At 32.0% G+C, this 24,858-nt stretch overlaps 1 protein-coding gene across 4 annotated transcripts in view; it reads right to left on the reverse strand.

Moving 5' to 3' along the window:
- Positions 1 to 10,717: 10,717 nt before the first annotated feature.
- Positions 10,718 to 24,858, reverse strand: part of LOC139499885 (mutS protein homolog 5-like) — a 38,933-nt gene continuing 24,792 nt past the window's right edge. For all 4 annotated transcript variants that reach the window (XM_071288529.1, XM_071288523.1, XM_071288516.1 and 1 more), the window contains exons 14-28: positions 24,065 to 24,121; positions 23,517 to 23,589; positions 22,669 to 22,778; positions 22,068 to 22,145; positions 21,403 to 21,448; positions 20,027 to 20,068; positions 18,696 to 18,792; positions 17,656 to 17,745; positions 17,069 to 17,195; positions 16,386 to 16,535; positions 15,798 to 15,872; positions 15,362 to 15,505; positions 13,919 to 14,056; positions 13,278 to 13,351; positions 10,718 to 12,252 (exon numbers count right to left, since the gene is read on the reverse strand). In XM_071288529.1, coding sequence (XP_071144630.1) covers positions 12,147 to 12,252; positions 13,278 to 13,351; positions 13,919 to 14,056; positions 15,362 to 15,505; positions 15,798 to 15,872; positions 16,386 to 16,535; positions 17,069 to 17,195; positions 17,656 to 17,745; positions 18,696 to 18,792; positions 20,027 to 20,068; positions 21,403 to 21,448; positions 22,068 to 22,145; positions 22,669 to 22,778; positions 23,517 to 23,589; positions 24,065 to 24,121 — 1,407 coding nt within the window. In that variant the 3' untranslated portion in view covers positions 10,718 to 12,146. The remainder of the gene's footprint in view (positions 12,253 to 13,277; positions 13,352 to 13,918; positions 14,057 to 15,361; positions 15,506 to 15,797; positions 15,873 to 16,385; positions 16,536 to 17,068; positions 17,196 to 17,655; positions 17,746 to 18,695; positions 18,793 to 20,026; positions 20,069 to 21,402; positions 21,449 to 22,067; positions 22,146 to 22,668; positions 22,779 to 23,516; positions 23,590 to 24,064; positions 24,122 to 24,858) is intronic.

Here is a 24,858-nt window from a genome sequence, read left to right on the forward strand (position 1 = left end):
GGAAAATAACTGACCCATTTTTTACACCCACACACTTTCTCGACTGTTCATTCTTGAAATCATTATTTTCATCTCCTTAAATTCTTAATGTGGATTTTTCATCGAATAAGTAAATAGGTAGAGGATATTTCTCCGATTATTTCAGTCAATTTTATAAACATAAGCATTGCCCTCTTTGTGGCTTATATATGTTACAGTGAATTTGTATAATCAGTGATTATGTAGAATCCCTGAAATTTTCAGGGATTATGTAGAATCACTGGCCAGTTTAGGGATTATATATAATCACTAAAATTTTCAGGGATTATGTATAATCACTAGAAAAAAAGTCAGGGATTATACATAATAACTGAAATGAAGAAATAGTTTAAATTTATAAAGAAAATAAATAAAAGTCACATAATTTATGCTATAAATGATCATAATAAAACAGCATTACACTGTATAAACATAAACTGTAAAATGTTAAGCACAAAATATCAAAATGATAACCCAATTTTTTTTAAATGTTAGGCACAATATATTAAAATGTTAAACACAATATATTAAAATAAATGCCTCTCATCTGTTATTACCACAATATCCACATTTTAGAAACCATTTTCATACAACATATCGAATCAGATTTTATGACCCGCTCAAGAAAAATAAAGTATTTAGTAAAACATCTGTAGGTACCCGCCAAAAAGGGAATTAGCAACACCGATGTTGTTCGAGCAAGAAACCATGTTTTTTGGCCAGGCGATATCCTTTTTCAGACTTTTGGTGAACAATTATCATTAAGTTTTTTGGTATCCCCTTTCCTTTTTTACCCTGTGGAATCATGCTAAGAATATTACACCAAATGCCAACTTCCTCTAAACTTTTGTTCTAATTGTCAATCCTTAATTTTTCTATACATTTAGATGCGTAAGTTCTCTCTGTCTCTCTGTTAAATTTCTTGTTCATTTGAACTAAAACAAAACAAACAAAAAACGACAAAAAAAAACAGATGTTCCATAATCGTCTTCACCATTTGTTTTCCATGTACCACAAATAACATGCTCTGTGGATTTACAAATAAAACATGAATATCTATTGGACTCTGGCTTTTAATAAACAAACAATACATGTAAAGTTATCGCTATAAAGTGAATCTTGATAATATTAATTTTGAAAGTGTTCAACTTTATCTCTAAACCTTTAGTTGGTTGTATCTTTAAGATTATCCTCTGTGTTAAAAAGCAAAATTATTTCATCTACAAGGAATATGAAAGTATGATCTACTTGTGTCTAATCAATTTTGCTTTAATTCAGCAAATAAAATATGTTTAAACTAAACTATGAAAGTAAAAAATTATGATTAATCTATATGTATTTTTCTTTTTTATCAAACAAAGGATCCTTAAATTATTCATAATCCCTGAAAAAAATATTAGGGAATTTGTAGAATAATTATTAAAATGTTCAGTGATTATGTAAAATCACTGGTCATTTTCAGGGATTATATATAATTACTAATGATTTTAGTGATTCTACATATTCCCTGAAAAATCAGGGATTCTACATAATCCCTGATTATACAAATTCACTGTAACATATATATATATTTGCAATAACTAATTTAAGGTGGTATGGGTGTCTTCCTCCATCTTGGATTGTAAAAAACAGAGAATCAAAGGTCCAGATTTTCCATCAAGTTAGCAAAATTTGATGCAGGAATGCAGATGTTTAATGTACATTTTCATTTAAAAGTACCAATTTATAAGAATATAACTTCTAAATATTGATATTTTTGCAAATGTTAACTATTTTGGGTTGTTTTTATTTTTTTTTTAAATTGGCATTTTAAGGGGAGGTAACTCTAAAAAAGTGCATTTTCTGAAGGATTCTGTATGGAATTTTCCTATCTTGTATTTTAACCGGAAAAAACGTACGGTGACCCTATCTTTTCTTTTGATATTCTCAAAGCAGTGTCTGAAAGCTATCTTTTCCTGAAGTATTTAACAATTCTATCATTTTGTTTAGTTTCTAATCACAAAATGGTGTTTTTTCCTGTATAATCCATACAAAATGTGTCATTTTGTCCGGTCCTGTAGCTTGAGAAAATGCGCGGTGACCTATCATTTTTATTATATTTTTCAACATGTATCAATAGATACAACGTTTTGGCAAAGTATGAACAAATTCTATCATTTTTATTTTAGACTCCCATACCACCTTAAATCATTTATAAACTCAGTCTTTATAATATGAGTTTGATAGCCTAGACACTAGAGAATCTATGCTAATTTCAAGTAAAAATATGTTTTTAAAATAGTTTTCAATCATTTAGGAGTTTGACTCATCTGCGTTAAGTACAAGTAGAGACTTCCCATCAAGATAAGCATCGACTCTCCCCATCAGTGGCGGATACAGAACTTTGTGTATGGGGGGAACTAACTGACCTAAAAAGGGGGGTCGCTCTATTCATGCTTCAGTGATTCCCTATATAATCAAACAAATTTTTCCCACAAAAGGGGGAGCTATGAGGTGCTGAATGCACATTAGTCATATCGAATATCCTTTCTTCTAAGTTTTTTTACAGTATTCCTCATAATCAAATGTGTTTTGTTTTGTTTTGGTTTTTGATTTTTTTATATGTAGAGATTTCTCCGCATGCAACTACTATAAGCCTCTTGATTTTATAGTAAAAATACTATAACCTGATGCACTTGATTCAATGTTAACATTAATTAAATTATAATATTTTGCTATTATTTTGTTGTGTATGTATTTTCTGTTGTATTCATTTCTATTTTAATAAAACATGTTACTACCCTATTATAGTAGATCATAGTAAGGTGAGTGTTGACTGATATATAGTCACTACAATAATGTAGACTATCGCTTTACGGTCAGAGAGGATTACGTCTGTTTTTTCCGCCTCTGATCTAATGTTTCCCCAATTTAAATTGTTTACCATGTCTTCTGTGCTGTATGTTTTTTGTTTTTTTATAATCGTGAAGTTTATTGAGGACCAAATCTTGCTGTGTTATTTTTGACAGATTCTAATTCATTGAAGTTGGTTTTTGTATGAGGATTGTAATTTGTTGAGCAGTTCTAGTATTCTAATATTGATCTCACGAGTCTGGTAAATGCTCTTCCATTCACACTAGATGGACGACAGTGTTGGAATTTCTGCCTAATGTAGCCTAGGAATCTTGCCAGTTTGGTCCGAATGTGCACAATGTATTTCAGGTTATTGCTTAGTTCCACCTAGATCTTTTTCTGTTTGTATTGGTCTGTAAATTATACAAGCACCTGCAAACAATCTGGCCGTGGACATCGATGAACACAAGGAATAGTGTGGACCCAAGTACTGTGACGGCGTGCACAAAGCTGAGTCCACAAACGTAACGTCTTCAAATTACTAAAACCATTTACGACGTCGGCATTTTCCTCCAGAAAACAAGCGCGTAACAAAAACACTGGACACTTAGTTTATCACATAACTTTAAATATTTACGTTCACCATATTTCTTTTTTCTTTCGAACAAAAAAGTGCAGCAAATGCACATTCCGGAAATATAAATAGATATATGCTAAGAGCAGCGGAATGGAAATGATTAGCGATTATGTCGTGGACCCTTTTCAGAAAATAGCGTTAAAACGTCATTTCTTAAGATTGTAACATACTAGCTGGACATTAAAAAAATTCAGGTGTTCAGTCTGGACTATCGAATCATTCATATTTTGCATATTATTTTAAACCTCTGGTTATGCACATTTGGAATACCAAGTTATTTTGAAAATAAAAAGATTGTAATTACATATTTGTCTTGTCGATTCTTCCATTTCGATTATTAGTCCTTCCAAATTACTACTTCTTACACATAATGAAGACCATTCCAAACTTATCTACCATGATCGTTTTTGATTTTTTTTGCGATGAATTTCGTGTGATGTCCGAGTCCGAATCCGAACAATTCTATTATACGAAAATGCAGGAAAATATGTTGAATTTGTATAAGTTTTAGGTCAAAAACTCTAATTTATGCTAATTTAATGTTACAAGTTACACCGTATTTTTGCCGTTTTCTATATGCTCGTTTCATGCTTTATAGATTAAATTTTAATTTACCTTACTAGTAATGTGGATTTTAATGGCATGCATTCATCATTTTATCATCAAAGAATTCTTATTCCTATTCTTATTCAAAAATATTTTAAACACGGTTGTATAAAACTATTTAAAAGGCGTATTTTACAATTGCCGTCAACTTTGTGCACGCCGTCTGTACCCTATGGAAACCCGATGTTACAAAGTTTCAACTGGAAGATTACCCATCTACAACTACATTTTGGATCCTGTTGCTGAGGAATGTGTCAATCCATGTTCTGATGGTTCCGCCAATGCCATGATATTGTAACTTCTCTGATAGTCTTTGTGAGCAACTTTGTCGACTATGTCGACTTGGATATTGTTGTTCCTCAATTTTGGTGATGTCGTCGGTGGCCATCAGGAGTTTGCTTTCGCATTCACTTTTTACTCTAAACCCACTGAGGATATTTTTGTTGTTTAAATGGTCCATAACTTGTGATACTATAATGTGTTACAGTACTTTTGATGCCACTGATGTTAATGACACTGGTCTGTAATTAAATGGTTTTGAACGATGTCTTTTTTTTTTTTTTTATAAATCCTGTAATAAAGTTGGCATTTCTTTCCTCAGATCAGTGGGTTTTGGCCTGAGTTGATTGATTGCTGATGATGTTTGTAAGTATTGAAAATACCATAAAGATCATTCCTTTGATGTAGACAAATGCTATAGGTCAGATAGCTTTAAAAATTAACTGTTTACAAATTTTGATTTTTTTAAAAATACTAAGGCTTTTCTACCTCAGGCATAGATTACCGTAGCTGTATTTGGCAACACTTTTAGGAAGTTTGGATCTCAATGCTCTTCAACTTCGTACTTTATTTGGCTTTTTTCAACTTTTTTGGATTTGAGCGTCACTGATTAGTCTTTTGTAGACGAAACGCGCGTCTGGCGTATATATAAGATGTAGTCCTAGTATCTATGATGAGTTTATTTATAAATGTCAAAAGATGCAAAACTGCATTTTCCCCAATTAAACTTTGACTTAAAAAAAAAATAATACATATATTCTTCGTCAAAACTGGAACAGGTAGGAAGTGAGTAGTATTCTACAAAAGCTTGATTATTAAGGGTACAGGAGCCACTTATTATTTTGTAACATATTCGAACTACTCTTCATAAAATGTATTGTACTGTTAGAACATGAAAAGTATATACAACACTTAATGAATGTCATGAGTCCGAACCGCTTTTCTGGTGTTACCCTCATTAAGAACGTTCAAAACCGAATAGTTGTAAGCCATGGATGGGAAAATTCGGCACAACTGAAAAGCTATAAATTCATAACAAAAAGGGACATCAAAATAATAATCAAATGTAATTAGGGTCAACTGTGTCTGAGAGAGTTGAAACCGTAGTTTTCTAAAAAAATAATCTATATCAAATATATAAAAAAGAAGATGTGGTATGATTGCCAATGAAACAACTGTCCACAAAAGACCAAAGTGACACAGACATTAACAACTATAGGTCAGATGTACATTTTTCATACTCGACATATGGTTGACTTGTTGCTTATAGCATCCGTGAAACAGAACAAATTACAAGAATTTAATAATGACCAATAATCCACGAAGATTAGGCCAAAATCAGCAGAAAATACCAGATGGGCTTGTACTCCGAGCAATCATTCCATACACCAGATGAGTTGAGCTATTGCTTTGAAAAAAAAGAGGAACAGACCTAATCAAAATGTTGCGCTTAACTTTTGTGTAGCATAAATCCGTATAAAGCGATTAGCCCCGATTTCAGATAACTCTTTAATGAATTGACAACTGAAACAACACCAACTTTAACATTTATATCAAACACTTCAAACAACAAGGCAAAATATCTGTCCAGTGGGAAAAACAGGCGTAATACTAACTAGTATTCAAGAGAGGAGAATATATATACAAAGTTTCAAACTAAAAACCCGTGCCATTTAATGTCTACTAACCATACAAATGTGTCATTGACAGCTTCCAACTATAAACCTGTGTCCTTGACATGTACCAACTATAAATCTATGCCATTTACATCTACCAACTATAAACCTAAGTCATTGACATGTACCAACTATAGAGCTGTGTTATTAACAACTACCAATTAAAAATATGTGTCATTGACATGTAACAACTATCGATCTGCGTTATTATTAACTACCAATTATTAATATTTGTCATTGACATGTAACAACTAAAGATCTTTGTTAACAACTACCAATTATAAATATGTGTCATTGACATGTAACAGCCATAGAACTGTGTTATAGACAACTACCAATATGCGTTATTGACAACTATCAATTATAAATATGTGTCGTGGACAACTACCAACTAGAAACATGTTCCGTTATTTGACATATACTAACTAGAAACTGGTGTCATTACTACCAACTATAAATCTGTTTCAATGACATCTGCCAACTAGAAACCTGTGTTAATGACATCTACCAACTAAGAACATGTGTCAATGACATCTACCAACGAGAAACCTGTGTTAATGACATACACCACTTAGAAACCTGTGTCATTGACATCTTCCAACTAGAAACCTGTGTTAATTACATCTACCAACGAGAAACCTGTGTTAATGACATACACCAACTAGAAACCTGTGTCATTGACATCTACCAACTAGAAACCTGTGTCATTGACATCTTCCAACTAAAAATCTGCGTCATTGACATCTACCAACTAGAAACCTGTGTTAATAACATCTACCAACTAGAAACCTGTGTCATTGACATCTATCAACTAGAAACCTGTGTTAATGACATATACCAACGAGAAACCTGTGTCATTGACATCTACCAACTAGAAACCTGTGTTAATGACATATACCAACGAGAAACCTGTGTCATTGACATCTTCCAACTAGAAACCTGTGTTAATGACATATACCAACTATAAATCTGCGTCATTGACATCTACCAATTAGAAACCTGTGTTAATGACATACACCAACGAGAAACCTGTGTTAATGACATATCCCAACTAGAAACCCGTGTCATTGACATCTACCAACTATCAATCTGCGTTTTGACATTTATCAACTAGAAACCTGTGTTAATGGCATATACCAACGAGAAACCTGTGTCATTCACATCTTCCAACTAGAAACCCGTGTTAATTACATCTTCCAACGAGAAACCTGTGTTAATGACATACACCAACTAGAAACCTGTGTCATTGACATCTACCAACTAGAAACCTGTGTCATTGACATCTTCCAACTAGAAATCTGCGTCATTGACATCTACCAACTAAAAACCTGTGTCATTGACATATTCCAACTAGAAACCTGTGTTAATGACATCTACCAACTAGAAACCTGTGTCATTGACATCTACCAACTAGAAACCTGTGTTAATGACATATACAATGAGAAACCTGTGTCATTGACATCTACCAACTAGAAACCCGTGTTAATGACATATACCAACGAGAAACCTGTGTCATTGACATCTTCCAACTAGAAACCTGTGTTAATGACATATACCAACTATAAATCTGCGTCATTGACATCTACCAATTAGAAACCTGTGTTAATGACATACACCAACGAGAAACCTGTGTTAATGACATCTTCCAACTAAAAACCTGTGTTATTGACATCTACCAACTATAAATCTGCGTTTTGACATTTATCAGCCATGAACTTCAACTATAAACATGTCCTTTTGACACACATTAACTTAAAACATGTGTTATTGACATCTATCAACCCTGAACCTGTGTCTTTTAATTTACCGTAAATTATAAACCAGTTTCATTGTTATCTACCAACTATAAGCCTGTGTAATTGACAAAAACAAACTATAAACCTATGTCACTGCTAAGTACATACGAACTAGAAACCTTTGTCAGTGACATATTACAACTTTAAACATGTATCAATGGCATATTACAACTGTAAACATGTGTCATTGACATCCAGGACAGATTTCCATCTATAGTTACACATTATACCTGGTGAGGAAGCCCCAGCAGTATTTTATTCAATCCAATCATGGAGTTATAATAGTAATATCCGATGAGAGATAATACTAATAATCAAGGAACTAGCAAATGGACTTAATAATTGGCATTTTTCCCCCAAGTTTTTCAAGGCTTTACTAAAGTCTCTCACCTAAATGACTATCAGCAAATGCTACTAATGTGGAATAGAATAGTAGATAGCTAGCTTATCAGAAGGGGCTCAGTTTTTTTAATGGAAGACAGCCAGATTTGGCATGGGAACATTTAGAAACTAAAAATAGGGTAATATCTATGCTACAACCCCTTGAATGGTCAACATTGGAGGAGAGATGCAACAAGCTCATAATACTCTACAGGGTACTCTATCAGGAAATAGTAGTAGGAATTGCTATACAAGTGGATGCAGATTTAAGGGGAGGAGCAGAATTTCGACACAGATTGGTTTTTTTACAACAGATTTTTTTTCTGTCTAGTCAAACATGACCTTAGTGATACAGACAGTTTTAAATAGCACATCATTTTTATTATATATGAATGTATCATATTATTATTGATTATGTATGGTTGGTATAGAATGGACTTGTAAGTAATCTTTGGTATCACACTAAAAAGAAAATGGTGCCTATATTTGATGAATGTCAAACCTGAAAAATGTATTATTAATGACTAAAAATATGTACTATTCAAATCACTTTATGTGACTGAATACTACTGTTGTTCAACCCTTTTTTACCAAGAAGTCGGGGAATATGAATAGTAATTCAAGAAATAACTGCATTTTGAAAACTAAAGGCTCTTTAGAGCCTGTGTCTCTCACTTTGGTCTATGTAAATATTAAACAAAGGACGCAGATGGATTCATGACAAAATTGTGTTTTGGTGATGGTGATGTGTTTGTACATCTTACTTTATTGAACATTCTTGCTGCTTACAATTATCTCTATCTATAATGAACTTGACCCAGTAGTTTCAGTGGAAAATGTTAGTAAAAATTTACAAATTTTATGAAAATTATTAAAAATTGACTATAAAGGACAATAACTCCTTAGGGGGTCAATTGACCATTTTGGTCATGTTGACTTATTTATTTAGGTCTTACTTTGCTGTACATTATTGCTGTTTACAGTTTATCTCTATCTATAATAATATTCAAGATAATAACAAAAAACGGCAAAATTTCCTTAAATTACCAATTCAGGGGCAGCAACCTAACAACGGGTTGTCCGATTCATCTGAAAATTTCAGGGCAGATAGATCTTTACCTGATAAACAATTTTACACATGTCAGATTTGCTCTAAATGCTTTGGTTTTTGAGTTATAAGCCAAAACCTGTATTTTACCCCTATGTTCCATTTTTAGCCATAGCGGCCATCTTGGTTGGTTGGCCGGGTCACCGGACACATTTTTTAAACTAGATACCCCAATGATGATTGTGGACAAGTTTGGTTTAATTTGGCCCAGTAGTTTCAGAGGAGAAGATTTTTGTAAAAGTTAACGACGGACGACGGACGCAAAGTGATGAGAAAAGCTCACTTGGCCCATCGGGCCAGGTGAGCTAAAAATCAAATATTAGATGTTTGAGTACACTGTCCTCAAGGTTTAAAATTACTTTGTTAAACTTAACATGTTTTTGCTATTCTCTACAAATGCCCCTAAAAATATGTAAGGGCATTTATTATGTAATACTTGGAACCCATTATTTAATTCTGACTGTGTGCAGCATCCCCAGAGTTTTAGACACTTTGTAAATGGATAAACAATCACAATAACCACTGGGGGGAAGCAGCAGTTTGTAATTTAAGTTGCCTTCATCCTAACATGGCAAATCCTGACACAAATTAATTTAATCAATTCTGTTAACCCAATGTTCTTATCTTATCAAACATTACACACAAAATAATGGAGAAATAAATGAACACAATAATTTCTCAATTTATAGTACTCATAATGAAGTGGCTGATCAAACACATTGGCATCTTTTCAAGCACGCCAAGATTTTTTAATTAATTAGAAATATCATTATAGGCATTGTTTATTGCAAGGTGTACAGTTCTATATCTTTTTATTGTATGTATCATTAAAATGCTGCTTTCATACATGTATGCAGTGGATAATTAAGGTGGTGAAGGGCTGACCTCCCCTTGACAGGTAACAATATCCTTATTGGCTTCAAATTGTTAGAAATTACTACTTTTCAATTTTTTTAGTTACGAACAATTACACTTACTGTTGATTAAACCCTGGCTCTGCCTCTTGTATCACATGTTTCAAACTTACAAAGGTGAATAACTATAGGTTTCATAACAGGTGAGAACTGGGTATCCCTTGATATCAACTTGAGTTATTTAATTTCTATATAATAATAAGCAAGCCTGCGACAAGTTTATCATTACTATTCGAATTCCATAAGGGGAGTTGATATCAAGCACAATAAGGGGAGTTAATATCAAGCAAAATCCCATCTTAGGAGTTGTTACACTTATTTCTCTTATGGGCAACTCTCTCATTTTGTCAATTATAAATTCTGTGAATAGTTGATCTTGACTTTTGATTATACTCAGTATGACATCATATGTCCTGTTTCAGTGTCAAACTTAAACATAGCAAATCACATTAATACAATAAAACAACAAATTAATTGATTAATCTATTTATTGAAATTTCATACCTTCAATATACAATATACATGTATCATCAAAATGAACATAAAAAAAACTATATGTGTCAAAGCGAGACGAATGGCCCCGTCCCAAAAAAGTTGAAAATCTGCAATTTCAATATAAACACATGTGGACACAAACATGATGGTAGTCTCATATATCAAAAATCAGCTCAAAATCTGGAGGCGTATAGAATTTTTTTTCCGTATAACTGTGATTTTCAATAATTTATCAAAGTCCAAAGCCCGTAATTTCAGCAAAAATTAGCGGAGCAGAACGAAACTTAAACTTGACCTGTAACTCATCATGGTTAACTCACATACCAAAAATCAGCCCAATATCTGAAGGCGTTTAGAAAAAAGTTTGCGTAACTGTGATTTTCAACAATTTCTCAAAGTCCAAAGCCCGTAATTTCGGCAAAAATTAGGGTAGCAGAACGAAACTTAAACTTGACCTGTAACTCACATACCAGAATCAGCCCAATATCTAAAGGCGTTTAGAAAAAAAGTCTGTATAACTGTGATTTTCAACAATTTCTCAAAGTCCAAAGCCTGTAAGTTCGGCAAAAATTAGTGGAGCGGAACGAAACTTAAACTTGATCTGTAACTCATCATGGTTAACTCACATACCAAAAATCAGCCCAATATCTGAAGCCGTTTAGAAAAAACTCTGTAAAATGGTTTGTTGTGGAATGACGGAATGACGGAATGACGGAATTTCTGAATTTCGGACAAGGGTAAAATTATATGGCACCGACTACTTCGTTGCAGGGCCATAAAAATCTTATTTGAAAATCCATTCACAGCTTTCCCTTTTCTTCCTATCTATAGAATCTTTAATTTTTATCTTGGGGTTTTTCAAATTACCAAATAAATTTGGGAATTTAAGGAAGAATAGATTGTACACTTTATTTAAATTTTTGAATGGAAATGTTCATTAGACATTTGTATTTTGTAATGTTGTAGATAGTAGGTATTTAATACAACACATTATTCTAACAACTGTTTTTGACCATGACCTACCAACCATTGCTCTATATGGTTGTGTAATCTTAAATTAGTAAAGTATTCCATTTTATTTCTGTGATTAAAAATGAAATGACAAGGGGGAAATATTGTAAATTGTTGAACACACATCATGTTTTAAAATTGGGAGTCTCCTATTTTTCGAATTTGCAATATAACAGGAAATTAAAACACTTACAATAAGAATATATTATGATATTTTCATGACCTCAATAAATGGCAGCTATCAGTTGATATTTTTTGTAACATGAAGTCCGGAGAAGCAGACAATGTATTATAAGTAATGCATAATTAATATTTATAACTCACATTATATTATAAAAAATTGATATCATCAAGTTTTGCTATTACAGTTCACAATAAATCTAAATTAACCCATCATATTTGTCCTTCACTAATTGGTAACACTACATTTGAAAGGAAAGAAATAAGATCACCATTTTCCAGATCCAACTCTAAAAATCTGTCTACTATCATTTTACTCCTAAAAAAAAAGGTCAATATTACAAAATGGTTGTACAAAAAACAGAAATAAATTTTGATACAATACCCCTACCCTGACTATCTTTTTTATTATTATTAATATGTACTATCAGATGCTGTGAATTTATCCTGCAAATTGGGTGTCCTACTATACAGATACAGCCCTACAGATATCGCTATGCTGTATCTGTATACTATACAGATATCGCTTTAAAGCTCCGCCCACTGCCGGACTGAGTATTGTTTGAACCTGTGTGACCTCAGAATGTGTATTCCAGTTGCATTCCAATGACCATGACAATTGTCGATTTCAAAACTTGAATGTGTATGATTTTGTTACAACTCGTACACTTCTGTTTCAAATTTAACAATGTTTTGTTATTTGTTTTTACTGTTGAAATTAGTTGCTATGTTAAAATAGATAATTATTAACCTTGAGCGATGTATTATTGTTGACCATTCAAGATTCTTTTTTTGCGAACACGTCTTCAGCGTAAATGTGTGATTTTGATATTACTACGCGGGCCTCAAGGGATTACAAATCAAAAATAAATGCTAAATATGTTAGTTTTTGTGTCTTTCAAAACACAAACAATATACAGAATTAATTGCAGGATAAAGACAATAACTGTTTAGTGTCTTTAAATATCAGCTGTATTTGTACTCGGCTCGAAACAGGTGTAGTAGCTCGCTAAAAGCTCGCATACACCTTGTTTCCTAGCCTTGTACAAATACAGCTGATATTTAAAGACACTAAACAGTTATTGTCTATGTTTCTAAATCAAATCCATATTTCATGTTTATTGATTGTAGAACTTTAAATAACAGAGTTTATTAAATGATGGTAACAATCCTTCAAATAGGTATCAATTTATGTGGAAAAGAAGTTATAACCCTAATGTATTGTTAGATTCGAAGAAGCAATTGGTAAAGGAGTGGAATTTTATAAAAAGTATTGTATGAACAGATACAGTTTAAACACAGTTTACAAATTTTCTTTTTGTTTCATACCAGAGTCTAAACTACCTTTTATACTGTGTATCAGTGCCCTCAGTATCCACTTTCTCTATTGGTTTGTTTTGTCTAATCAGCCCGGATACCTGCAACAAAAGTATTTTAATAATATTGTATTTGCAAGTCTACAAAATTGTTTTCCTGCTTGACTAAATACACACTGAACATTCTATGTATTCACTAGATGCCTGAATTGAGTACATCAACATATTTCTTTTTACCAAAAATATGAGCAACATTATTTCTAAGATTATGGAGACAAAAGATTTGAGCTTAACCACTTGTGGTGCCTTGAAGTGCAGAGGACCATAGAATTAAATTTCAAGAAACATTGTAGTAATTACGGTAAATTTACCTCATATTCCAGTAGTAAAATAGAAACCATATATTACATATCAGCTATATAGGGGCCATCATACATATCCAAGTATGTAGGAATAACAAATGGTACCGCCTACCTAAAATCAATTGCACATATTGACCCAGTTGTATATGCATTGTAAAGAATGCTCTGATTATTCTTACCGTTTCTATAGCTCCTATTCTATATATTATATTATTTTCTGAATGCTTTAACCCATAAATATAAAACAATTATTTCTTCGGGTAGGTTAAATATTATCAACCTTTCATGGTTCTCCCCTGTATCATACCTCGGTTCCACGTTTGACTATTTCTTGTGGCAGTCCAGCTTGTAGGGCTATATGGCTCGCATAACTGGAGTTTGTATGACCCTCTACTAAATGATACAGGAACAGTAACTCTTCTCCATCATGAACAGTTTCTAATGTCTGAATAAATAGGGAAAAAGTACAGTAAATGGTCCAAAAATCATTTATATTTCTACATGTTATTTTGTTTTGCTTATGAATAGCAAGATTTGAAAAGTTAAGTGCAAAGTCAGATTCACAACACAAATAAACAATAAACTATTTTACTTTTACATATATATATAAACGAGTCTAAATTGAAAACTACGTTCAAACCTATGATTACGTTGGATAAAAACCGCAATTTTTATACATGTGCATGTAAAACAAATTTCGTTGTAGAAGGGTCTAAAAACAGCACAAACAACATTTTCCAAAAGACCCAAAAAGTGAAAAAGTATATTTAAACAAAACGCATTTGACTAACAGGTCAAGCAACTGATGTTCTTTAACCCTGCTGACTGCCATTGGCGATTGCCAAATAAAATTGATCACAAGATGTAACAAAATGGATCTTAATGTAAATTTAATACTAAACAGAAATTTTCTTTTTAACTTGTGACCATGATGTTATGCCACAAACATACGGTGTCAATATTTATTTAGTACACCAGATCCGGATTTCGACAATAAATGTCTCTTCAGTGATGTTAGGGATCGAAACGGTATTTGGAAGGCCATATAAAAAGTACCCTCATTTTTAGAGAAAGTACCCTCATTTTTAGATAGACTCTTGAATTTTAAGAGTCAATGTAGGATGAACCGATTGCCAAATAAAATTGATCACAAGATGTAACAAAATGAATCTTAATATAAAGGAGTTGGTCCAGTAAGACCCCTTTTTGGCCCCAAACTATAGCAGTTTTACAAAATTGTTAAAATGTAAACTTTTAGTCATTTATTGGATAGTAGAAAGGTTCTGCTACATAAATATGGGTTCTTTTTGCCAATACAATACATATATATTGAGAACTAGCACCATTAAGACATGCTAAATTACTGAAATCTTCACAATTCCAGCATTTTAGTTAGATTTTAGACGGTTTCCGTGTAAAACGAAAGTGGCCACATTCGTGTTCATCCAAAATATTGAAATGGAAGTTGTATTTAATGATAATACATAACATATATAAAGATTGAGGATGAACACGGATGCGGCCACTTTCGTTTTTGACAAAAACCATCTGAAAAGTGACATTTTTTCGCATATTTGGTAGATTTCTCATATTTGAGCCAGAATCGGATCGTTTTTAATGACTAAATAAGTTAAAATCTTTCACATAAATTAATTGCATCATATGAAATAGACACTTAAGTGTTTAAAAAGTGGTCAAAATCTTTCGTCAGATGAAACTGAAATTTGAGAAAATAACTTTATATACTCACCATGTATTTAATCTTTGGAGATTTTGGTAGTAAATGTTGGTTGATCAAACTGTGGAAGTGTGTACATACAAAGACATGTGGACAATGCTGTCCCATCTCTAACCAATAAGTTAGACATCCACACAATAAGGACATCCCATCCACCTAATAAAGTAAAACAAAATTCCTAGTTATGACAATTACCAATAGGAATAAATTAATTTTTAATATACTTATTTGGATTCTTGAGGTGTGAATGTAAAATTCCAGGAAATTCTAGGAAATGAAATTGGCAGCATGTTAGAAATTAAAAGGGATGTAAAATCACTAATCATACTCTTTTAAAAAAAATTATATACAATTTCCTGCCAGATTCAAAAAGGGATTTTTTTTCACATTCAGTCATCTCAATACCAGTTTTTCCATTTTTATCAACACAGCAGGCCATTTTACTTACCATTTCTGTGCCTTTACCAAACTCATCAATAATAATTAAACTACTCTCTGTGGCCCTCTTCAAAGCCTGAGACATCTGTAAAATAAAATACACACTAATTCACATTTAGTTGTCGCATCACAAAACATTACCTAAATAGATGAAATTGATTGCTATATATAGGGATCCTATCAACTAATCAGGACCTCAGATAAAGCCTTAAAAAAGTTAATTTAGAAATCTGCTGCATACTACAAATGTTCAACCTCACTCTGCTGACTTTAATTCTGTTTTACTAACAACAGACTCTTTATCAGCATTTTGCTGCCATACATAGAATTGGTTTTTGACACCAGCATATCTGAATGTGCTACCAGTAAATCAGAAAAGAAAGTCATTCTAAAATTTTGTTTGACAAGTCCATCAAAAATGTTCTTTATAAGGATTATTTTGTGTTGTGCAAATCATATTTATATTGGTTTGATAGCTAAAACTATTGTTTTTTATGAATGCATAAGTGAAATAATTAGTAAAGGATGTCAAAATTGCTTAGTCCCATAGTTTACCTACCGGTATAAAATTTTTGCCTTTGATGAAAAAATAAAATACCTGGTTGATGTCAATCATAAATGTTGACAGTCCAACAGACACACTGTCCAGGGACTGTATTCTAGTGTATATTCTTTCTATAGGACCAATTGATGCTGACTCTGCTGGGACAAAGCTTCCTATATGGGCCATGTATACTATCACTGCTACCTGTAGAATGTCAAATTTGCAATTTCTATTAAAAGGTTTAGCTAAGTTTTCAAAGTATTTCAGATTTTGTAATGTTAAAAAAAATTTCACTGAAGTTTCACCATCTTCAACACCATATTTGTGCCATGTATTATTTTTCTCTGTCACTTTGCTTACAAAATATTTAGGAGATAACTCTATTGTATTTTAAGCTCTGACGGATCCCCAATTGATGCCGTCGGAGCTTAAAATACAATATTGTTATCTCCATTCTAATGAAACTGACAGAAAACAACGTTAAAACATGTATTTAAAATCTGTTATTGTCAATTGATGGCATGTAAATAAGTGACGTTATCCAATCAAAATGAACGTTACACACATTGTTGCATTAGAATGAAAGTTAACACTTTCTAAAAACTGCATTTATATTTGAATATACATATCACTATATCAAATAACAAAGTAGTTTTTATTTTTTAAAAGGCATATGAACATCAGCTATGTCCAGTATGTCAAGTCCTGTAAATGATTATCCTTGAAATTGAACTGACCTGTTTTAAGTAAACACTTTTCCCACAAGCATTAGGTCCAGTCAGGATTTTGATATTACTATAATCTTGGCCGCTGCATACATCATTTGGTACAAAGGGACTGCAACACAATTCTTGAAGTGGATGTCTATTAATATATGATAGAAAATATGCTTAAAATATTTAGATGCCTTTCCTCAAACAAAAGAAAATGGAAAGTATCAAAAGAAATTGTAGTTTTTGGCTTCTTGTTTAGCAGCAAAATTCTGGAAAACTTCCGAATCTTACATGTTCTGTACTTTTATATTTTTTTGAATTATTTCAATATTTCCATTTCTCATTTCACAAATTTCTCTATAATAATTTAACCTGCATAAATCAGACATGTGTTATGTCAGAAAACTGTGTGGTGGAGACTTAAATGCAATTCGCTGTCTAAACATGGGAGATAACTCCAGCTTACTTGCATTAAAAATGCAGATGAAACTTTAGAAGTTACAAAATATGTTATTTTTACCAATTCATGTACAAAATATGAGATTTTAAGCCATTTTAATCCAAGGGATGAATAATATCAAATCCCAATAGATTACATTTCAGTTTCTTACCTGCCTGATTTAATATCTATAACATTTTCTGGTACCAGCTTGGGTTTAACATAATTGAACTCTTTAGCACAAGTAGCAAATGCCAATAAACTGAAAAAGAAATCAGGAAAAGTTTGTACAACTGTAACATAATACATGTAAAAACATAGGAAAGTCGCAGGAAAATGTATTGCATCACTGTTTTGAAGTTAATAGTAAAAAATGTATGTGGTTTCCATGAAACACCTGTGATAAGTGTTGTCTAAGCAGAAATGGTTTGCTTAATTTATGTTAACTTAAGGGTAACCCCAAAAATCATTTAGATAAAAAATTAAAATCGCAGGTGCACAACTGCATACCCTGAAGAAAGAGCTGTTCAAAGTTTTTGTTGAATTTTATTCAACTACAGTAAATCCTGCCTTGACAGTCACCTTGATCCTCTTATGGGATATGAATATGAACATATAACGACATTTTGTTCAAATGAACTCACTGGGATCTGCCATTTTTTATTTGACTGTTTGAAAGTAGGACAACCTTTTTGATTGAAAACATCACAATTGTTACCTAATCCAGGCCACGGGTATTGACGGATGTGGAATTTTCCTCTCTTAGACACTGTCACAGTCACTTTTGATACATCCCCCAAAATGACTGCTTAATACAGGTTTGACTGTGTTTCACAGAGTTGTGTAGTAACAAACTGACTAATATTGGCAGAACTGACCAAGTCCATGTTTTGGTGAGGTAAACCCCTAAATAACCAAGATAAACAAATAAACTACCAGGTGCAATACTGTGTGCTCTGTAGAAGAATCTGTAGAATTTTGGTTGGCTTCTGTTGTGCTATTATCTATGAGTTTCAGATTAAAATAAAGTGTGACAGAGACAAAGATGATGCAATACAACATAAATGGTTCCTATGTAAACTCTGTGTATATGGCTGGTTATTTCCCAAAAAAAAAAATACACATGTAAGTTAGTCTTAAGTTGTTTCACATTTTTGTTTGTGGTATAAAATTTAGGCTTGATATTTTGTGTTCAAATGAAACCATTCATACCAGTCTAGTTCTCCACATAGCTCCAAAACTTCCAACAAAGCTTTTGTATGTTCAAGGATTGAATTCTGCAACTTGTGCATTATACTGGTCTCCTGATCTGCCAAAAAATGTATATCAATGTCATGTATCATAGTCTAAGTTGATTCCCCTTGCAATGAAATTATGCAATATAGAAATAACCTTATCTAAAGTAATCTTTTTTATAATTTAAACATGATTTCATCCAATGGAAGATGGACAATTACGTGGTGACCATCAACAGAAGTGAGGGATTAAACGAACCTCTGCACAGAATTGACTTCAGATTTGATTTGAAAGACACCTGCCATAAAATTGAGTTTGATTACATTGTATATCACACTTAAATGTGCATCACACTAAAAGGAAAATAAAACTTATGATTTTTTCACCTACCGGTACTTAACTAAATTGATAATTTAGTCTTAAACATATCATTTTTTGTGTTAGTTGTTATTGACTTAAGCTGGCTGTCAATAACAGAGATTATTGAATAGCAATATAATATTTCCCACAGAAAGTAACAAAAAGTTAGCGTGCAATAAATTCCAATATTGCACTAGTGCAATAAATCTTCAAAATTCATGACGTCATCAACGACAAAATCTTAGTTCAAACCAATTTTTACTTTCAAATATTATATTGCTATACAATAAAAGGGTTATTGCATGAATATTGGGGAATATTGTCCCTCCTAGAACATATATTGCACTCGCAAGCTCATGCAATATAAAATTCTACTCGGGACAATATTCCTCAATATTCATGCAATAACCCTATAGTACTCTCAGATCTGTACTTAAGGTCTTTTTGTTGTGGGATGTACAAGTACTGTTCACATCCAATATGTGTTTTTGTTTGAGGTATTTCTATTTGTATCTATCTGATGAGTTAAGCCTTTCTCAACAGATTTTTATAGTTTGCTCTTGTACTGAACTGTTACACCCCTGTCCCAGGATGGGGATCTACTATCATGTTTAACAAAGCACATTCTATATGTGCCTGTCCCAAACAGGAGCCTGTAATTCAGTGTTTGTCATTTGTTGCTGTGTAATATATTTGTTTTTCATTCAATATTTTGTACATAAATAATTTATGATAAGTTAGGTCCTTCAGTTTTCTCCTTTGAAATGTTTTACATTTGTCATTTCAGTGCCTTTTATAGCTGACTATACAATATTGGCTTTGCTCATTGTTGAAAGATGTACGATGACCTATAGTTAATTTCTGTCTCGTATGGTCTCTTTTAAAGAGTGGTCTTGTTGACAATCTTACCGCATCTTCATTTTTAATAAACATATGTTTTCTTTTACCTTGTATATCACACTGAGTATCTCCTAGTAACCTGTCAAGCTCTGAAACAAAATGGCAATAAAGAAATGAATTATGTTAATGAAAATATATTAAATTTTTTTATAGAGATATAGTCCAATATCAGTCAGACATAACTGCTCAAATATTCATCAAAATATAAGCATGTCAAATTTATTTCATTATTTCACAAGTAAGACAAAGGATATGTAAATAAAGTATTCAATCTGCTATAATTTTCTGACAGAGTTGACCATCATTTTATAGTGATTTACAGTTGTTCATGAATACTATGTTACTTTCGTTTAAAATTCTTTGTTCATTTGTTGTAATTGAGTATATTAATCCAGTGAAAGTAAAAACAGAGAAAAAAAATCAACTCTAAAAAAATAAAAAAGAAAGGCATGCAGATTCTAACTTTTCTAAATCATATTCATCATTTTAAAAGATAAAAACCAACAATTTATTCAAAAATGAGCATGTAAATCAAATGATCTAAAAAATATAATGAAAATTGAATTAGAAAATAAACTGCAATACCTTGCTGTCTCAATATAAACAGATTACACATAAACAATTATACCTCTACTATTCAAAATTAAACCACACAATTCTGATAATATGGATTTATATATAACATCCAGTGGTAAATATTACATGCATATTGGAATGAGAATGTGTTGATGAGATGTGATATGAATATGAAGTCCTGCTTTGTAATTGACTAACACCCTGATCCAGATTATAAACATGCCAGTACACATGGTAACAATCCACAGGAAGACTTGTCACCTTAATTCCGTCGAAAAAAGTGATCCAATGAACCATGGTATGGTAGACAGAGAATTATTGCATTTGTAAATATGACAGGATTTTACACACATAGGGTCCTCCTTGGCATATCCACTCATAATATAGTATTGAAAAATAGAAAGTTTTATTTTAAACAAATGGATTGACAAGGTTGATGTTTTGATGAGGGCCTCAGGGTGGACTAGTTATATAGCTAACTGCGTAACCCTCTTAAAATAAAGTATTGTTACAGTTTTTTACCTGCTCTTGTAGCTATAGATACGGTATAACATGTATGTGAAAGACTTTTTCATTAAAGGGTTAGTGATAAAGGGAAACTTCTCAAAACCAGCTGCCCATAGGACTATGGCAGTCAGCAGATTTTCTGAAAATTGAAACCACCAAGAGTTACTTCCCTTAAATGTGTGTGTGTGGTTGAGTATATTTGATTTGGCCAGTATTAGGGGAGAACAGGTATTCAGAGGGACCAGTTTAGAGAAGTTTCACTGCAACCTCAGGTACTTTGGTGTACTCAATATATTGTATTGTATAAAATCTGATAATTGAGACAGCAAGGTTTAGTTACCTCTTGTTCTAGCACTTCTATAGTGCAACATATTGTTGGACATAAACTAATAAAAGAGTTTTATACTAATAAGTTCTCATGTAAAGCACAGTATACCCGATGCAGTGGTGATGTTCTCAAACATTGTGAAAAGAAAATCTTATATTTCCAGTTACTGACTAAGCCTCTAATTTAGCCCCTGCCTCAATTTTGAAGGGAGGCAATTATAATATATTTCTGTTAGGATCTGTGTTTATACCTTATTAACAATTAAACAATCAAAATTAAACACAACCTAATGGTTTAACCATTATGAAAACAAGAATGTGTCCCCAGTACACGGATGCCCCACTCAAACTATCATTTTTATGTTCAGTGGACCTTGAAATTGGGGTCAAAACTTTTATTTGGCATTAAAATTAGAAAGATCATATCACAAGGAACATGTTTACTAAGTTTCAAGTTGATTGGACTCCAACTTCATCAAAAACTACCTTGATCAAAAACTTTAACCTGAAGCGGGACAATGAATAAACAGACAGACGAACAAACAGACGTACAGACCAGAAAACATAATGCCCCTCTACTATTGAAGATGGGGCATAAAAAGAATACATCTAAATGAATTCCATTAAGTATTTTCTGACTTAAATCTGTGTAATCTGTATCTATAACAGAATACTAACCACAAATTCTAGATCTTCCATGGCATACTGATCATCTGAACCATCACTGGGTTTGGGGATTGCTAGCAAATATCCAAGCTTCAAAATATCAAAGTTTATAAAATTTACAGTTTCAAGTTTTGCTAAAGACAAGTAAAATCAATTCAAACACATGAAACATTTCTTTTATAGATCATAAATAAATTATTTAATTTCAGATTATTAAAAGTTATAGGTACTAAGGGTCAATAAAATAATTCAAAAACCTAGCTTAACCTACCTTCAGGGTTTATACACTGAGCTTAATGAAGACAACATATTTAATAAGAAGTAAAATAGTAAAAAAAGTTCTACTTTCATCTAGTTCAGTTTAAACTGATCAGCTGATATACAAATGATTTGGGGTATTAAAGGGTTAGAAAAACAAATAGAACAACAAATAAAATCAAACAAGCAGTTGCTTAAATGAAACATGTGACCCTAACCTCTGTTAACCTGTTATTACAATAATAGATGAAAAAAACTGTTTGAAACATATGATTCTGATACATAATGAATATACAAACATATATAGAAGTGGACATGGGTTCAATAATACCTGTTAAAATTGAGGATAAAATACCTGAGGTAGATAAATAACATTGCATTCTGTTATATCTTCACTCAATCTGTTTAACTCCTCCTTAGCCACTTGTGTCATAAAATCTGGTAAACCATTGTATCGTCTCTTCTCTAGAAAAAAAGCCCGCATAATTACTTCTACATTATAAATACAGTGCAATCATTTAAAATTCAATTTAAGTTATGCACAAAAATTATTTGATATGTTAATTTCAATATGACATGCTACTTTCATTTAGTAATCCTTAGGTTTGTTATCACTTTTACATGACCTGGCCCAATGCAACATTATTCCTCCCTAATGCTTGGGAGTCAAATTTGAAAATAACCGCTCAGTGCAGGTGAAAATGTCCACCAAATCTTTGGCTTGCAAGAATTATTTCTCAAAAAGTGTCATTTAGTTATGAGAATTCTTACGATGTTAAAAGATCTTTTATAATCTGTACTTTATTTACATCTATTTAACGACATCACTTTATTTTTAGGGGTTTGAAGTTGTGTTTAACCGTTCTGTATTTGACAAGATGCTTTAACAAATATATATCCTTCATAATATAAGTTCCAAAAGGAAAAAAATATTCTGGAATATTATTTCCACAGGAATAAATATTACAGTATATGTTCCTAACGGAATAAATGGTAAAGAATATTTGTTCCATTAGGAATAAATGGTAAAGAATATTTGTTCCATTAGGAATAGATATTATGACAATGTTTATTACAAAGTTTCCATTGGAGCTTCTGTTAGGCGGAACAAATAAATGTGACAATCACTTTATTGTGTCATTTTTTATAATCTTCTTATAGTTTGAAACAAAGATCCATTTACAAAACATAATATTAACATACTTTCATCCAAATCTTCATCTACATTAGGATTGACAACAAATCTGTTCTGCACACTCATCTCATCAAAATCTACCTAAATTAAAACTTGATATGTAAAAATGATTTCTTTAAATCAGACTTTGCTAATAGTTTACTCTATAATTACTTCATTTGATATATGTAATTGTCACACATTCTTACATATTCAGTTTATAGCGAATAAAGGAAAATAAGTACATACTTGAGCAATATAAGCCAATTTTCTTTTTTTAAAGTGTCATAATAGTTGCAGGTCTAAACTGAACTATGCTTTGTGTCTCTTTCAGGTGATTTGTAATGGTACAAAAAGCAGTGACAAAATCTGCACAATTTCACCAAAGCAGCCATTCATCATTACAAGTGTATATTCCAGGGCACATATAAAATGAAGCTTTAAATAATATTGCAAAATACTTAGAAAAGCTATAACAAAGAACTCTGACCTATTGAATCTGTCGATTTGCATTAAATAAGCAGTTTATTTCCCCAATGCATTTTAGCTGTATCATGCATCAATTGATTTAACTTACAATTTTACTTATCAGATTTGCAATTCTGTGTAGTTCCTCTCCAAATTTAAGAGACACCTGTAATATCAAAAGGTTAAGATAGATTTAGTTATCCTTGGCTAGAGAATTTTTTTTTTATTAATTTGACCATCAATTTGTTTCCTTAGCTAATATGTTAGAAATTTCACGGTTATTGTTCAATTTATTGAGAAGTTCATAGACTCAGGACAACCTGAAGCTTTTAACATTGTATAGATAACAATCTTTTGTGAAGACAGTAAAATGACCACAGTTGATTTTGTCAGTGGGTTGCTTGCTGTCTCATTGAAACAACTTTTCTTTTTATTCAGATAAAATTTCTATACAAATATATAGACATTAACTTCTTATTGTCTTTAAATATCAGCTGTATTTGTACGAGGCCTAGAAACAGGTGTGATGCTAGCTTTAGCAAGTTTTCGAGCCGGGTACAAATACAACTGATATTTAAAGACGCTAAACAGTTCTTGTCTTTATTCTGCAATATAATTTTGCAGTTTATTTTAAATCCCAATCCTTGAATTTGTTTTTGAAAGAAATTGACATGACTAAAACACGAAACAGCCATTAGGACTCAAAATTGAACTGTAACTTTAAAAACAGTAATTTGACATTGACTTTGACCTTCATGCAGAATCAGGATACCAGTAGACTATACGTCTAGTATAGGTATATCACTTCATGTTATCTGTATATAACAGAAAGGTCACTTGCAGGATAAATACATATATTGATGCACAGATGACTCCTTTCATGTACATGGAGTGGGCTGTAAC

Source organism: Mytilus edulis, chromosome 1, assembly GCF_963676685.1.
Source record: "Mytilus edulis chromosome 1, xbMytEdul2.2, whole genome shotgun sequence".
NCBI lineage: Eukaryota > Metazoa > Mollusca > Bivalvia > Mytilida > Mytilidae > Mytilus > Mytilus edulis.